The following is a 16366-nucleotide window of genomic DNA, read 5'->3' on the forward strand; positions in this document are numbered from 1 at the left end:
CTTCGCAAGAAGTGCAGCTCTTTTCGCTTCCTCCTTCAAGCGAGCTGAGGATGCAGATGATGTGGAAGACGAAGCACAGGAACGGCCACTAAATGACTTTACTTTAGATCCAGTCCCTTTTGATCTTTTCTTTGACACAGGAGCAATAGACACACTGTCCATAGGACTCACTTCTACATCTAACTGATGGTCATCTGTGGTTTTCCTTTTGTTCTTTAATCCATGTTTCTGTTTTTTTTCCAAAATAGACTTAAAATGATCATATTTTGGCTGAAACCAATATTCTTGGTCAACATGTTGTTCATCTTCATGAAGAATTTCCAAAACTGCCTCATTGGATTTACTAAACTCTTCAAGAAGTGTCTGAAATGATGGTAAATGCTCTTATTGGATCTGGATCAAACTTCCATCATTTTGCAGTAAGCTTTCAATCTCCTTAGATTTATTTGTCAGCTGTCCAAGTTTGTATCTTCTTATGTTGATCAGTTCATGGGGTTTAGAATCCAGAGAAGTGGTCCCCAAACTACGGCCCGCGGGCCAGATGCGGCCCGCCTCCACATTTGGTCCGGCCCCCTGAACAATACCAGAGTATTTTCATATATGTGCATTTTTATTTGATAAGTTGGGCTTTTGCAATAAAATAAATGTTAGTAATGAACTTTATTTATTATTAACTACTAGTTAGTAACTATTTTATACATGCACATAATTGACCCTAACCCTTTTTTTTTATGTGGAGAACCCAGTGTTATTTGGTTATTATTTATTTCATAAATAGTGTTATTTCCTAACTTTTGTTCTCTGAAGAATCCAGAAAAGGTTATTTGATTGTGCTTTCTGAAAAACAATACATTTTTATGTTTAGCACTCTTACAATCGTCACACTTTTTCTGTTACAAACTGACCCCGGCCCCCCATCAGAGAAGGGACAAGTTATGTGGCCCTCACAGGAGAAAGTTTGGGGACCCCTGATCCAGACCCTTTTCTGTGAGCTTTGGCGCCCTCTTTTGGTCATCTTCGGTTACTACAGTGTTTAAGTCTGAGTTGTCCGCCATTATGACCTTCGTATGTTTTAAAGATCGTTATCACGTTGCACTTCGGCTTCAATAAACACATAAAGTCATCTTTATTTTCAAACGATAAGAACAGTTTTTGACTTATGTAGTGGCTGCTTATTCGTTCTGGTGTAAAGCCACTATATTGTTCAACCAGCTCCGTTTTCTTTCTTTGTTGACCTTTGTTAGCTTAGCTCTTAGCTGACACGTTTCTGTCCGACGATGTGCATTAAAAAAGTACTTTAGAGTCCACACAAAGTCTGATGAAGGACGAACTTTACTTTTCTTCGAGCAGACATTACATAAGAATTCTTCAATCTTGTACAGCATTCCACATTTTAACGGTCAAAAACTGTAGAGCTTAGTTGACCAAACCACATTCAATTTTCTTTTCTGAACGAAGTGACGCAGCACTTTTCATATATTTTCAATTATGTCCTTTAGGTGGCGCTTTTCTACAAAAGAAACATACATACAAAATAAAACTTTATTGCTAAGAAAATATTCAAATATGCAAAAAGCATACACAACAACAAACAATGTTCAAACTGACCTTTTTGGCTCTTACAATAAAGCTAAATTTATGTAGAAGGCAGTTAGAGTTCAAGCCTCTTTCAAAAGTCCTGCAGATTTTGTGGCAATAGATACTTTTGATTATAAGTAGTGAAGGAAAAAATGGCTGTTTATACTGTAAAGGTTTTTGAACCCTTCACTTGAGACACATGCAAAATAAAAATTATATATAAGATTTTGTGACATATCAGATTTTTTATTTTTTGTTAATTTAGCATAATCTTTTCAAATTATTTTGGGACCAGTGAAAACTGGATCTCTACAGTTGAACGAAGACCTGCAAGTTCATCCACGATGCCATTATCAGGATTCCTCTGCCATCTAGAGTTTCACTTGTGCATTACAAGTTAATTCGTGTGAGCTTTATTGATTCATGAAAAATACGCTTTTGTCTTGAAGTTGGAAGTTGAAATGAGTCTTATTTTAAAATACATACATTTGAAAAAAGATGTTTACATAAACTATATAAGGAGATAAATAACCAGTTCTCTATAAAACAAATAAAAAATACAAAAGTGTATTCAATTGGGCATTTATTGTGATTGGGCCTTATGCTGTTATATTGATATTCATACTGATATTTCATAGACTTTGAACTGTATATGAAATGCAGTACTTAATTTAGAATGATTTTTATATTTATCAATGGGCATTCATAAATATATTGGACAGTGATGGCTTTATTTATTTGAGGAGTATTTTGTACTTCAGTACAAAATGTATGTGGGCAAAATATTTGGATAAATAATGGGTTAGTCTGATCCTGGTTTTCTTTGCAGGAAAGGTTTTCTCAGGGGGCAATAATAAAGTGATATGATAGGATTTATTCTTGTAATCATAACTTACCTTAGCAAGGAACGTTTTACTCTGATTTAATGTCAAACACTCGATACATTTCCATCATAAATGTGCGCTAAACTTTGTTGATATTCCACTAATGTCAATTTAAAAAAAAAAACAACTAAAATCACACGTGAATAAGTTCACACTACCACTTCCTGTCGTCTTCTTCGTCTTTTCCGCCAGGAGTAAAATCCCGTTGTTGATCACATGACATGGTGTGATGCGAAAACAAGTGTTTCCATTGCAATTTTGCGGACCATACAAATTTCGCACAATTTCTTTTTTACTCAAAAAATGTGTTTTATGCTCCCCAACCCCCCATCCCCTGAATTGCCATATTTCCATTAAGCAAATTTATTTTCATAATTCCAATATGCGCAGTTACATGGTCAATGGAAATGTAGCTGGTGAGAAACAACCGTTTTGTATATTGTGTATGAAAACATCTGGTCTCAACAAGACTTTGAGTAAAAACATTGTTTAATGTCACCTAACTAATCAACACTAACAACTGGATAGCTTTTGTAATCACACAACAAAAGGGTGTAATAGGAACTCAGACAGGAACTCCTTATGCAGTTTAAGCATGTAGATGTGTATGGTGGTGAGGAATGGGTTGAATCATGGACCCCTCTTATCAACAGATTGCACAACGGCTCCACGTTAACTGCCTACAGGTCCAGCTCTTTTTCCTTTTTCCAAAAGTGCTCCTCTAGAAGCAGTACTTTTTATATGTACACATCTAGGACTCATATAGATGAGCCTATCTAGAGCTCCTTCTATACGAGTCCTAAATATAGATGAGTCCACTTAGTACACACTATGGGTCCTAAATGGATTCATATAAATGAGTCCATTTACGACTCATCTGTACAAGTCCTAGATGTGTTCTTGTTAACCACTTGAGAAACAGTTAAGACGTACTCTGAAAATATTTATAAAAAAATGTGTGCAGTAAGTTTGACAAATTTCAGTTTATTTGCAAAATATAAATAGCAGAAAAAGTTTGTACATATAAAGATTCTAACATACAAAATAAATGTCAAAGCAACATCATTCCTTTAGTTCATTTCAGTTCAGTGTTCTTGTGGACCATCAGCTGGGCCTGGCTTTGTGTTTGTAGAACCTTCCCTGTGGTCCATGTGCAACACGAGGCATTAGGTAGGCGAACATTCTGCCTGCTGGTCAGAGTACAGAACGGTATTTACAGGCAAACATCATCCATACGGCGCAGGCATTCTCAGGATACACAAACACTCGAACTCGAACGGCGAGCCTCACATGGTCGCCACGACAACACACAATCTCCTCGCAGAATGGCGATCTGTAAGAAATGGGGACAGAGCTTGAAAACGTACTTCATTAAAGCAAAAGAACCATCAGATGCGCACATGTCAGAAGTTCAATCAAGGTTTTTTTTAAGCACGTGTTGAAGTATTGCTTTGGAAAAGGTCGGAGGAAACTGCAACATTCAGAATAACTTCCTCAGTTCAATTTAGTTTATGTATATAGCACCAGTTCACAACAAATGTTGTTTCAAGGCACTTTACGAAAAAAAAAAAAAAATTCAGTCACATATACATTCTAAATGATCCCAGTTGTCAAAGTACAGTATGCCCAATTAATTAGTCAAAATAGATTAAACATTTCTAGGGAGACCCAGTAGATTGCATCTTCAATTTCACAAAAATGTTTTTTACGTTTGCTTCAGGTAGTTTGTGGCTTTTCTGTCCATACTTATCACAAGTATGGACAGAATACTTAAACAAGCATTTTTTAATAGGATTTTTTGTTCATGGAACAAAAAATAAGCAAGCACCATCTAGCAGATACTGAAAATGTTAGCACATTTTTAGTTACTACACTTTCTTGAATTTATAGATTTATCGACCGTTCTTTTGTAGCGTCATACTAACAGAGCACTTCTACTTTTGCTTTTACAAATATTTCAAACAGGAGGATTAAAAGCCCGAAGATACACTAAAATTAGAATTCGATTAAGTATACCAGTACTAAGGTTTAAGGATCAGACTGTTAATGTAACTGGAACAATGTAGAACCTGAGGCAGGTGGCGAAGGCTCTGCGAGCGTTGCGGTGCAGGAAGTGAATGGGGAAGCCTTTGAAGGTGTGTCCGTCTGGCACGGCCCTCCTCACCGCGTCCTGGAACTCCTCATTGCCGCAGGAGACGCCGGTACAACGCTCCATTTCATAAGCCGATAGGGCCGAGGACAGCAGGTAGGACAGGTGATCGTCCCACACTGTAGCCACATCGAGGTCCTGGAGGAGAGGAACCGACAAAACAGAAAGGCATTTCTACGTATTCTGCGAATGATTACGTTACCACTACTTGGTCAAATGGTACTGAAGGGGACAGGCTGTTAGAAATTAAAACCCAGAAATCATACTTCTTTCTTCTGCTGTTGAGAAGATCGAGTCTACAGAAATACACAGAAAAGTAGACAGTGGTCTTGATTCGTCAGGAGCTACACGGGACGTAGCTACTGACGAGAAGAGAAAGTCGGGAAATAAATGGCCCTACGCTGGGAATCAAACTCAGGACAGCTCCGTCAAGGTCTACACCCTCAGCACATGGCAACCACCTCTACCACTAATACACGACATCACTGCAGCTGCCATTTTTAAAGGGGCAGTATTATGTGTTTTTCAGGGAAATTGTGCACAATCAAGTAACTATGTTAACTTCAGTCATTAAAAACATGCTATGTATATCAACTTTGCAATTTAATGCCTTGAAATTGGGAATTAAAAACTTCTGCTCTTTCTGAAGCTCCGCCTTCAGGAAGTCATCACAATACTGATACTCTATTAACCCTTCAACAACGTTTTTACCAGCGCTGCTCTGAGAAGTAACTCTAATAATGAGCTCAGCAGATGAGCAGTTCCTCCAGGTGTTTGCTAATTGCTGCTGGCTAGTCTGAAGGAGCTGATTGAGGGAGCTGTGGGGCAGGGCTGCTCTGTGAGGCAGAAGGTGGTAGCGTGGAGATCGCAGGAGCTGCGTCTCGATGGCAGAGCTAGGTCCTCCCAGGCGTTTTGCACAGGTGAATGGTTGCCACGGGAGATCAAAAGATTTCTCAATCTTTCATGCAAGAAGGATTTTTGATGAGGGAATAACATTATAACATAATGTAAAGCTAAAAATAAGACAATTTTCCACAAAACTGCCCTTTTAACTCATCACAGAAACTCCTAGCCCTCAAGCAACAGCACCGTGTTCACCGCTGAGTTTTACCTTCCTGTGTTCCGTGACCAGGAAGCGCATCTCCAGCTCCAAATGGTTGCTGACCTCAGCAGGATCCAGAGATGGAGCACAGAGAGGAGGCAGAGGAGGTAAAGAGGCGGTGGAGCCTGGAGCACAGACCGACTTCAGAGCCTCTTCACTCATCGCCTTCCAGCGTGACTGATTCTGGAGGGAAAACAGATGGGAAACATGCTCACACACACCCAGCATCCACAGTAGCTTGTTGTCATTTCTCATGGCAACATGACAGAAGTTGTTGATGAATGATCCTACACGCTAAGTGTGAGCAACCCAATGTTTCTCTTAAAGGAACTTTGCGGTTCACAGGGATCCTACCTGGAAGTCAAACACACAAAGCTCCACCGCGTCAGACGGCTGGCAGTTGGCCAGTAAGGTCTGGTGGTTAAAGACGCAGCCCACGGTGCGGTAAGGGGACGACGGTTTGGGTTGGGGCACCAGTGGGGGAGCATCTGGATCAATGGGCCGGTGCAGATACCTGATCGCATACACAGGAGAAGTCAAATTAGTCCCAAAAGAAAAAAACATTATTTAGATAAATTATAAAATGACTATTTGTCACATATTTCATTGAACATACATTGTTGAGAAACAGAAATACTCTACTGACAGACACACACACACACCCACGCTCCTGTTTCACTATGCGTGTGTGGACTTGCGCTGATTTTCATTCATTTCTGTGGACTAACACTGACCTTTTCCTAACCAACTCAAGTACATAACTAACACTAACCTGAACTCAATTCACAACTTAGTCCTAAATTTAACCTCTAATCCACCAATGATGTTTCCAGATTGTGATGACATGGCAAAATGTCCTCAGAACTACAAACATTCACACTATTTTGGTCATTTGTCAAGAGTAAGTCCCCCAATGACAGCTATACAAGTACACACATGCAGTTTACTGCACTGATGAACAGTTTTTGAACTTCAAAAAAATATTAAAAATGTGTATTTTCAAATTAGATATACTGTATATCCCTGTACTTATATATGTGAATATGAATATATTTCCATGAGTGCAATGATCAGATCAACTTTAAAAACATTCCTGTTCCCAAAGGTGAATGACCTGTGGTGTGTCTGTGTTTGTAAGGAGGTGAAACTAAATCGTACCTGTGTGCCGTCAGACTCTCCCAGAAAGTGATGCTCCCGTCGGTACCTCGGGTCAGGACCCAGGTGTGTGGACCGCTGTTGACCTTGGTGCCCACACACACATATGCATCCAGCCCGAAGCCCAGCAGGAGGCTGCAGAGCAGAGTAGCGTGGTCCTCACAGTCTCCCTGAGGAAGGACAGAGAGAGCTGGGTAAGGATCTATGGATGGTTTGGAAATCAGAAAGGCAATGAACCTTATTAATGTTTGTAAGACACTAATTAAGGGGAGAGATGCAGGTTACTAGAACTCGGATGTGAAACAACAGATTAACCGTGACGTCTGTGAGAAAAATTAAGCTACTTAGACTGCGACTGGCTGTAGATCGGAACAGAAAATCTGTTTTAACATGCTTGCCTAATTCATCACTTTGCTACCGTCCTGTGTTTGGTAAAAAACAACAATATCTTGTTCTCGCTGCACCTTGAGCCTTTCTCAGAAGTGTTGAACACACAAAAGACCAGCCTGCTGGAGAGGAAACGAGCTCTGTAGTCATCACATTGGCTCTAACAGTAAGCAACTCTAATTTCACTTGTGCACCTTTTCCAGTAAAATGGCCTCGGTCGAGTAGTGGGGGCTGCAGCTTTGGCGTGCCGGCACAAGGCTACGGGCAAGTCAGGATGATAGATGTTCCCCAGAAGTGCTAATATGAACGGTAGCATCCGAACAGGCTGGGGTCTGATGAGGCTAAATTAATTTTCCCTGGAATGAAACTCATAAATCACAGTTGACAAGGGCCACTTTGTGAGAATTGTTCTGTCTGTCTTGCCAGCCTCTTCACTGAGGAGAGGGACTGAGCATTTATCCTGAGGCACTCTGGGAAATTCCCCACTATCAAATGCAGCAGCCAGTCAACCCTGCACAAATCTCCCTTCCTCGGAAAGAACGCAATCCGTCCTACTCAGAAACGGGGAACGTGTGAAGGCAGCTGAGCAGAGTTGAAGTGACGCTTTCTGACGTCTGGAACATCATTTTAGCTACAGCAGGACATCTTGTCCCAAGCAACAGCTAAACCTAATCACTAAAGCTATAATGAGGATAATGTCTATAAATAGTCTTCCAAGTAGGAAGAAATTAAACAGCTATCTACCACTACATGTGTAGATTTATCTGTAATTTAAAGTCATTTTAATGGAAACTCACATGGGGTTTGTGTGCCACTAAAATTGAAGAGGCGGTATCATGTGTTTTCCAGGCACATAGTGTAATTTTATAGCACATTCAAGTAACTATGCTAACTTCAGTTGTCATAAAAATGCTGCATATATAAAATATGACTTAGAAGAAATTTTACTTCGTAATTTAACACCTTGAAATTGGGCCTCTGTCTCTTTAAAAATCCCTGCTCTCAAAGGCAACACTAGGGGCAACCAGGTGTTTTGCACAGCTGACTAGTTGCCATGGGAGATTAAAGGATTTCTCAAACATGCAGGAAAGAATCCAGGCAACACTCCAGGTGTGTTTTTGATGTGGGAATAACATCATAACATGATATAAAGCTAAAAACAAAACAAGTCAATATTACAGAAAACTGCCCCTTTAAACAGCATGCTCCAGATACTGAATAAAATGTATCAATACTGATACAGGGTGAGTCCACTTTGCTGTACGTCTTCTTGGAGTGGTTGATGGGATGTAGATAAGTGTGAACATCAGATGAGAAAAGTGTCATAATATGTCATATGATTCACTGAAATCTGTCAGCCAATATATACGTAAGCCTGACAATATAATATAAATATCAGGCCTATGTCTAGACTTTGACTAAGTCCTCGCAACCTCTATATTTATTTATTTTTTGTCAGCATTTCTGTTGTAGATTTCCTGCTGTGTTGAAGAGTAAAGACACAGACTAGACAGTAGAACACTGTGTTCTTCTGATGAGGTTATGGTTGAGAGTTAGCAGGATTCGTTTGTGCTGATTTGCCGTGTTTGTCGGTTATGGACAGACATTCTAGAAAGGTTGTGGCTCATTCAAACACAGCTTTTCATTTTCCTGTCGACCCTTTCTAACAAGCCGCACTTGTTCAGCCTATTTCCAAATTGAAATTCCAGGAAGGCTGAAGTGGTTGAAAGACGTGCAACAGTAGTCAGAAGTCATTTCCTTCATGAACAATGCTGCTAATCTGAAACTGAGAAATAAAACACTTAGCTGGAAGTTTAGTAGAAGAACCTGTAAATCTGCCACCGTCTTACTCCGATAGTAATTATTGAGCATTACAGTAAGTGCACTGCCATAAACTCACCTTCCCTCTGCACAGGAAAGCCATTAAAGTGCACCACTGCTCCTGCTTGCCCCCTCCTCCCACCACTGGAGCCCTTTCATGGGTCAGCAGGCTGACGAATCGGGCGGCCTGTCGAGGGTTCTCCAGCAGCCGTCCGGCCCGGAGGACGCGCACGTAGGAACACACGGGCCTGTTGACACCGTTCTCATCCTGCAGACAGCACAGACTGTTTACTGCTCAAATGAAGGGTGCACCAATTGCAGTTTTCTGGTCGATCGCCAATTACCGACCTTTAAAAAGCCTGACCTGCTGATTACGATTTTTGGCTGAGACCGACTTTTTTTGTCTGAAATGTTGCTAAATATAGCAAGAAAGTTGCTGATTTGGAAACAGTGGGGTGGCTGCTGTTAACTGAAAATGTGCAGACATGACCTGGTGGAGCGGTCTGTCAGTTAAATCTCTCTCACTGCAGAGCAAAAGGGGACAGTGGTTGATTTTTAGAACTTTGCCGAGGTAAATAAGATCGGTGGATCAGATCGGTTTCACATGCAAGTATCGGTCGATAACCGATAACCCAAAATCAAGGAAATCGGGCCAGCTTATCGGCTGTGAGTAAAGAAAGAGATTGCACTGTTAATTAAAGATTAACTGAAGAAGAGGGAAAAGTTGAATAAAAAAATCAGACGAACCTGGGCAAAGATCTTGACCAGCTTGGACTGATGGGACGGTCGGATCTCCAGGAACTCTCTCCACCACTGCTTGGCGTATACCAAGAAGAGCCTCTCCTTCTCCGCAGTCCTCTGCCTCTCCAGCGATTGCTAAACGCAGAGAACACAGTGGCATCAGTGCTTCCATTCAGAGCTTTCATGTTTCTTTCTCAGCACCGCATTGATGGTTTTTCCTGGGAGTACTGACTCCGGACAGCAGTAATGGAATTCTGTGGTAATAATTCAACATTTGCTCATTCAGGAAGGAAAAAAAAAACAAGCAGAAGGAAGTTCTCTGGTTAGCGAGAAAGAAAGTTTTAAATGCTAACATCTTCCCTTTTTGGCACATTTTTTGTAAAACAGCTACATGAACCTTCGCCATAAAAAAGTTTTAAAGGCGGTTTATCTCCAGCAAGGGAGGGAACTATCGTTAACCTTTATTGTTAATGTTTATTGTTAACCTTTAACTCCATGTAGCTGATCCAAAGCCCCTGTTTTCAACATGCTGCTGCTTTTACCTGTGTGACGATGATATCGGTGTTCAAAGTCTCTTGGAGAGGAGGGAAGAGCTCCAGGCTGACAGTCAAAACACCTGCTGGGATTTTACTCTCACTTCCTGGTGACACACAAACATATCACTAAAAAGCCATGTGCTATTGATTTCTAAAGAGAAATACAGAATCCACTCTACGCTCCGTTTACCCATCTATGGTAATTTTTAACTACAACACAAATCACAATAAATAAAATGAAACTGAATCCACATGGAGGCATCCGTCTTCCTAAACGGTTGACTGGTGGCGTGAAACTATTCTTCAAGAGGCAAGCAACGTCAGTGAGCGTTACTTTAGAAGATTTAAAGGTTTCGATTTAAGTTCTGCAAAAATGGAGACGTACTTCCTCAACTTTTCCAGAATGTAAACTACTTAAAACAAAAACACATGTATATTTGTAAAAACAAACTTGCTTTCGATTTCACAACACCTGCCCCAAGAAACATCAGTCCTTTCCACTCTGAGCACTCTAAATCCCACAAAGAGTAATGCACTACACATGCAGTTGCTTGCTGTTTTTTTTTCTTCTTAAACAACATGGTTGTGCAGGCTTTACTGAACCTGAATACTGAGCCTAGAAAAAGCTTTCAGCCCCTTGCAGCTTCTACCTTTTATTACTGCTTTTACAAATTAATCATGATAATCAAAATTAGGCTTTTTTTCTGAAATCTACAAAATAATGACAATTGGATAAAAGTACATGACTGAGCTAATTCAATAGAGGTCCAGCCAGAGTAGTGGCAAAATGATAGGAATAGAAACCAGCTGAGTCCAGTGAGCATCTCCAGTGATTTTAGTGTCTGGAGGCTCCACTGCTTAATCAGCATTTCTGGCTGCCATTACAGCAAGAAGTCTAAAGAACACTCCAAGTAAATTAGAGAAACGATTATTGAAACAAAGAAGTCAGGGGTGGATACAAAAAAGATCTCTGAGGCCCTTAACAGCCACTGGATTCAGTTCAATCCATCAAAGGTTCATCTACTGAATACCAACTTGAAGGAGGTGAATATTTATGCAGTCACTTATTTTATGTTGAATACTTTAATTTGACTTTTGTTTTGTAAAAAATTTAGACTTTTTAATTGACACTGTAATTCTATCCAGCGCTGCAGCTCCAACTCTCTGACCCAGATATAATCTGATCCTTCCTAACTTCTATGTAGTTTGTTAATATTCTTAAAAAAAAAAAAAAAAAACTATGCTAGCTAAAAATGTCTGAAAATGTCCCAACATTCCATCACAGATTTTTTTTTGCATGGCTTTAGAGAAAAGATGCAAAGAACAATGCGGCTGCTGTCCAGTGATGCTCACCGACTCCCATCATCTCCACGGCGAAGCACGTCTTGCAGCTGGGCGAGCCGAGGACGATCCTCCAGTCCAGGAAGTAGGACGTGACCAGCGTCGTTTCACCGGAAGTGTCTGTCTTGATCAGCACCAAGTGAACCGTGTCGCACATGGACAGCATGGCGGTTGCATCCACCATCTTACTGCCGTCTCCTGCCGCACCGCAGACAGAAAAAAAACAAAAAAAGGTCTGGTTACAGAGAAAGATGTCTTAAAGGCGTATTAGAATGACTGTAGATTGTAGAAAAAGACTGAGTAAATTTTTGCCAAAAATATTTAAGAAATGTTGAGATCTATCTGAGTTTCAAAATTTTACAATTTTCAACTTCTGAAACTCTTCTAGAAAATTCTCAAAAATTCAGAGTTTACGATAGCAAATTTTTTACAAAAAATTTCTAGAAAAAAGTTTAAAATTTCTGAAATTAATCTCAAAAATTTTTTTTTTCTTTTTGAACTTTTGGAGCTCAGAAATATCCTTGTTTTTTCTAGAAAATTCTCAGATTAATCTAAAATTTCTGAGTTTTTTTGTGCTACATGCCCTAGATGTCTCGTGATTGCATTCTCTTACGCGGTTTCCTCTTACCAAAGCTGTCTCTGTGGATCTCTAGAAGGAAACCCTCTTTCAAGTCGGGTTCACAGGCACAAGGAACCGGTTTGGAGCGGAACCTCTGGTTGCGGAAGTGCAGGTAGAGCATAAACGTGGGACACACCTGACCAGGTAGAGGCTCTGAGTCCTGGAGGTGCTCCAGAAAGGCCTTACCTCCAAGAACTTGAAGATAGAGGTATCGCCTTGATGGATCAAGATTAGCTTAGAGAGAATCAAAACAAATTAGACAGAGGACTTGGTCCATTTATTTCCATTAAGCATTATGAGTGACGTCTCTTACTTTTCTTAAGATGCATACTATCTTGGTCAACATGATGATCAGCAGGCTTGGACGGAGACTCTGCATCAATATTTGGAGCACTTTCCTATCACAAAGAAGTGAGAGACAATAATTTATTTGTGGCATTTAACATGTCAGAAATGTAAAACAGACATCTTTAAATGTTAACCTCAGTCTGACACAGTCTGCAAAACGGTGGCAAACCTGAGTGAAGTGGAGGTCTCTCATCACATCGTCGATGATGCCCCGGCGTTGGAGAGCGCGTACAAAGTCTCCCTCAGACAGAGGCCGGTGCGCCGAGCCTTGATCGTGTTTTATAGTCTCTGCCAGGACTTCTCGGATTCGCCCATGGACGTCCATCTGACGGGCAGAAAAAAATAAAACTGCTGACCTTTCCATTGTTTCAAACTGAGAAAATGACATTACAGAATTACAGAAGGAAACCAACTGTATAGCAACAATTCTGTAAGAAAGCATAAATTAGAGTTGAGTAAGCAGCTTTAGGTGTGTTATCTGGTTACTATGTGGGTTTTCTAGGATAGTAGATCACTGTTTCATAAGACAAAAGTGGCAAACTACCTTCAGAACATTGTTCATTTAGTTGTAAAGAAATTCCACAGATCTGAATCTGTGGGCACTTATGAAAAATCAAGAAAATAAACTGAAGATGAAGAATAAATTAAAATGAAAGATTTGGACTTTAATTGGGTCTTTAAAGTAGCATAAAAACGCCATTAAAGCGTAAATATCTTTTTTAAAAATAACCCGTATCAATAATTCATATAGCCAAATTTAACAATACGACAGATGAAGAAATATGATTAATCATTGAATCTTTTTCTTAAAAATAGGTATCAGTTTGCTGTATTTGCAAATTTAATTATTAGGTACACAATCGACAGAAGAGTCATTTGGAGAATGAAATAAACTGTCGAAACTGGCCAAGTACAGAATAAAGTTACTGCTTGCAAAACAAAAAAATAAGAGTGACACAGTTAGCTTACCCTGAGGAGATGGTTGTGTATGATCTGTTTCAACTCGGAAGCTTTTTCTGGAGGAAGACACATTATGGCTAATTAGCTTTAGCGGCCAGACCAGCGAAGATGCGTACACAGCAGATATACACACATATATCCGTTGTTGCTTAAGCTAGATATGATATTTGGAAACACTTGTCAGCTCTGCCTTTTTTGTTTAGACAACCAACTGCCAGTTTTAAACTTAGGCGAAAAGGGAAACTGTAAGACCTCCACATTAATGCCTGACGGCAAAAAAAAACAACATTAAAAAAGCCTACAAAGTTACATTTAAAAATTAACAAACTAAATACGGAAGTACAATTAATATCCATATTTTTATGTAATACGCATTTTTAAAAAATTCAACAAAATATAGGTTTAACTAAATAAAATGTGTTCAGGTGTCATATCGGTCGCCCCAGGATCCTAACCATTAGCGACTACCAGAGAAAAGGACCCGCTTCTAATTTGTAGTTCAAAACACATTCTGTTCCTGGCGGAAGTTCTTCCGTGGGTGGAGTTCGAAGCTAAACCTAGCAAAAATAGCTATTTGAAATATTCAAAACGAAACATCTAACATTTACTTGTATTTGTTCTGTGGGGAGAACGATCCCATGTTGTTTTTTAACAAAATACACGTTTTATGAACGCTCTACTCTTTAGACTTGATTACAGTTTCAATGAACATCTAAGTATTCCAGGACATTTTACCTCCGTGAGGTAAAACTATAATTCCTAGACAAATTTCTCTTCATGGCCACTAGGTCAGACGAGCTCATATTTATCTGCCACTATAAATAGTGTGCAGAGGAAAGAAGAACAAACGTTCATTACTGCATGGAAGAATTGCTTCTTACCAGGTCGCCATAACAACCATTAAACGCCAACTACATGCAAATCTCTTGGTTGGAGGTGACGCCACACAAAGCCTGTTCCTATCCAACAATCACACACAAACATGTGAAGTTTGCTTAACTCTTTTGGAACCTTAACTGAAACTGTGGTTTAGTCAAACGAGATTAAGATTGAGCTTTTTAGCAATAGAAACCAAATAGGTTTGGCATAAATAATATATGCAAAATCCTAACATGTTGAAGCAGGTGGAGGATCTATGATGCTGTGGGCTGTGCTTCCCTTCCAAATGCACGAGGAATAAAGGCACAGAACAGGCCATTATGAAAAATTAGAAATTATTCTAATTTTAAATACATTTAAAATTTTATTTTAAACCTTAAAATAAACATGTTCTCATTGGGTATGAATTTTAACAGTTAACAGCAGGGAGACCAAAAGTTGTCTGATTTTTGCACAACCCCCCACTTTCTCCTTAACATTGGATTCATTTCTCCCCACACCATAACGATTGAACCTTCCTAGATTTTTAGTTGGAGTGCGGCAACGGACTGCGGTCAGAGTTGTGAGCAAACATACCTGGCTGTAATGCTTCACACAACACAGGGTTGCATTAAAAAAAGGATTTTATTGTGTGTTGTTTTTAATACAACTTGGTTTTTTTTTTTCTCAACACATCCCAGCTGCCACATTCTCCCTGTTCATAAGTATGTAGGACTGTTTCACACATCAACCCTGAAGGCAAAAATACAGTCAATCTCAAAAGTGCGCACACCCCAGGTAAAATGCCAGACTTTTGTGATGTAAAGAAATAAAATGACAAATCATTCCCAAAGCTTTCTCATCTCCACTGGAAAACATAGTGGTGGGTGTAAAAAAAGACAAAAAAAAAAAAAAAACAGAAACACCAAGCCAGTTGTTTTGAATATACACACACACACACACACACACACATAATGGGGCTGTGCCCATAATTCAATAACAATAAATTATTAATTAGCTTTTTTTTTTAAAGTTCCTCTTGATTCAGCTTCAGTATTTAGTCTTGTTGAGTTCATATCTGTCACCAGTTATGATGGATTTAATAAAGTGAACACATATGAATACTTTCCCTTAAGCAAGAGTGCATAGGCAGGTAACAAAAGATCAGAGGGTTTTCATTTTACAAAGGTATTAGCCAGGACAAGAATACAAAAAAAATAAAATAGATAGAATTAAATATATTCATACCATGGCACAGTGAACACACTATTTAGAGGAAAATATGGGACAAAAAGCAAAATGTGGGAGAAAAGGGACAAGAGGAAATATGGATGTTTCTCCCAGGATTATTGAGAAGGTGAAAATTGCTCAGGGAGGCTGGCAGCAGTACTGAAGACCTTCAGGTCTGGTTGTGATCAATATGTACAAGCAGTGGTCCCCTCATGTCTGCTCCAAGAAGCTTGGCTACCGTTCTTCACACCGAGTGGTTTTCACGTTTGTGGAAACCACTCAGTGTGAAGTACTAGTGAACCTTGGCCCAAAATCTTCAGACGAAAAGAGATTTTATTTCTCTGTATCAATGCCAGTCCAAGCATAGATCAAACCAATTTGAGAAGAGCTTCTGCAGAAGAAAATTCAAGAGCTGTCCTGAGAATTAGATTTGGAGTGGGCAATTATTGTCAAGTCAGTATGTAGGATTGCTGATAGGCTCTTACAGACACAACTGATTGGCAAAACTAAATCAGAAAGTTACTCAAGGATGTAATGATAAATTGACTTTTCCAGTCATTTTGACCCCTCAAAGCACTTTACACTAGTCACATTCACCCATTCGCACTCACTGATATACACTTATACACTGGTCGGTATGCAATTTGGGGTTAAGTG

General features: G+C 39.6%; 1 protein-coding gene across 2 annotated transcripts; it reads right to left on the reverse strand.

Moving 5' to 3' along the window:
- Window positions 1-3439: 3439 nt before the first annotated feature.
- cep76 (centrosomal protein 76) lies at window positions 3440-13869 on the reverse strand. 2 transcript variants are annotated; one of them, XM_023330192.1, is made up of 13 exons: window positions 13631-13869; window positions 12831-12986; window positions 12627-12711; window positions 12323-12547; window positions 11707-11892; window positions 10360-10457; window positions 9824-9952; window positions 9156-9344; window positions 6872-7038; window positions 6068-6227; window positions 5723-5896; window positions 4532-4749; window positions 3440-3795 (listed from the first exon to the last, which is right to left on the reverse strand). In XM_023330192.1, exons 1-13 carry the CDS (start codon window positions 13691-13693, stop codon window positions 3657-3659), a joined length of 1989 nt encoding a protein of 662 aa, XP_023185960.1. In that variant the 5' UTR covers window positions 13694-13869; the 3' UTR covers window positions 3440-3656. The 2 variants fall into 2 exon arrangements, with proteins under 2 accessions (XP_023185960.1, XP_023185961.1); XM_023330193.1 differs by lacking the exons at window positions 12831-12986; window positions 13631-13869 and having other exon boundaries at window positions 12323-12407; window positions 12500-12547; window positions 12627-12663.
- Window positions 13870-16366: the final 2497 nt, after the last annotated feature.

Source organism: Xiphophorus maculatus, chromosome 3, assembly GCF_002775205.1.
Source record: "Xiphophorus maculatus strain JP 163 A chromosome 3, X_maculatus-5.0-male, whole genome shotgun sequence".
Taxonomy (NCBI): Eukaryota; Metazoa; Chordata; class Actinopteri; order Cyprinodontiformes; family Poeciliidae; genus Xiphophorus; species Xiphophorus maculatus.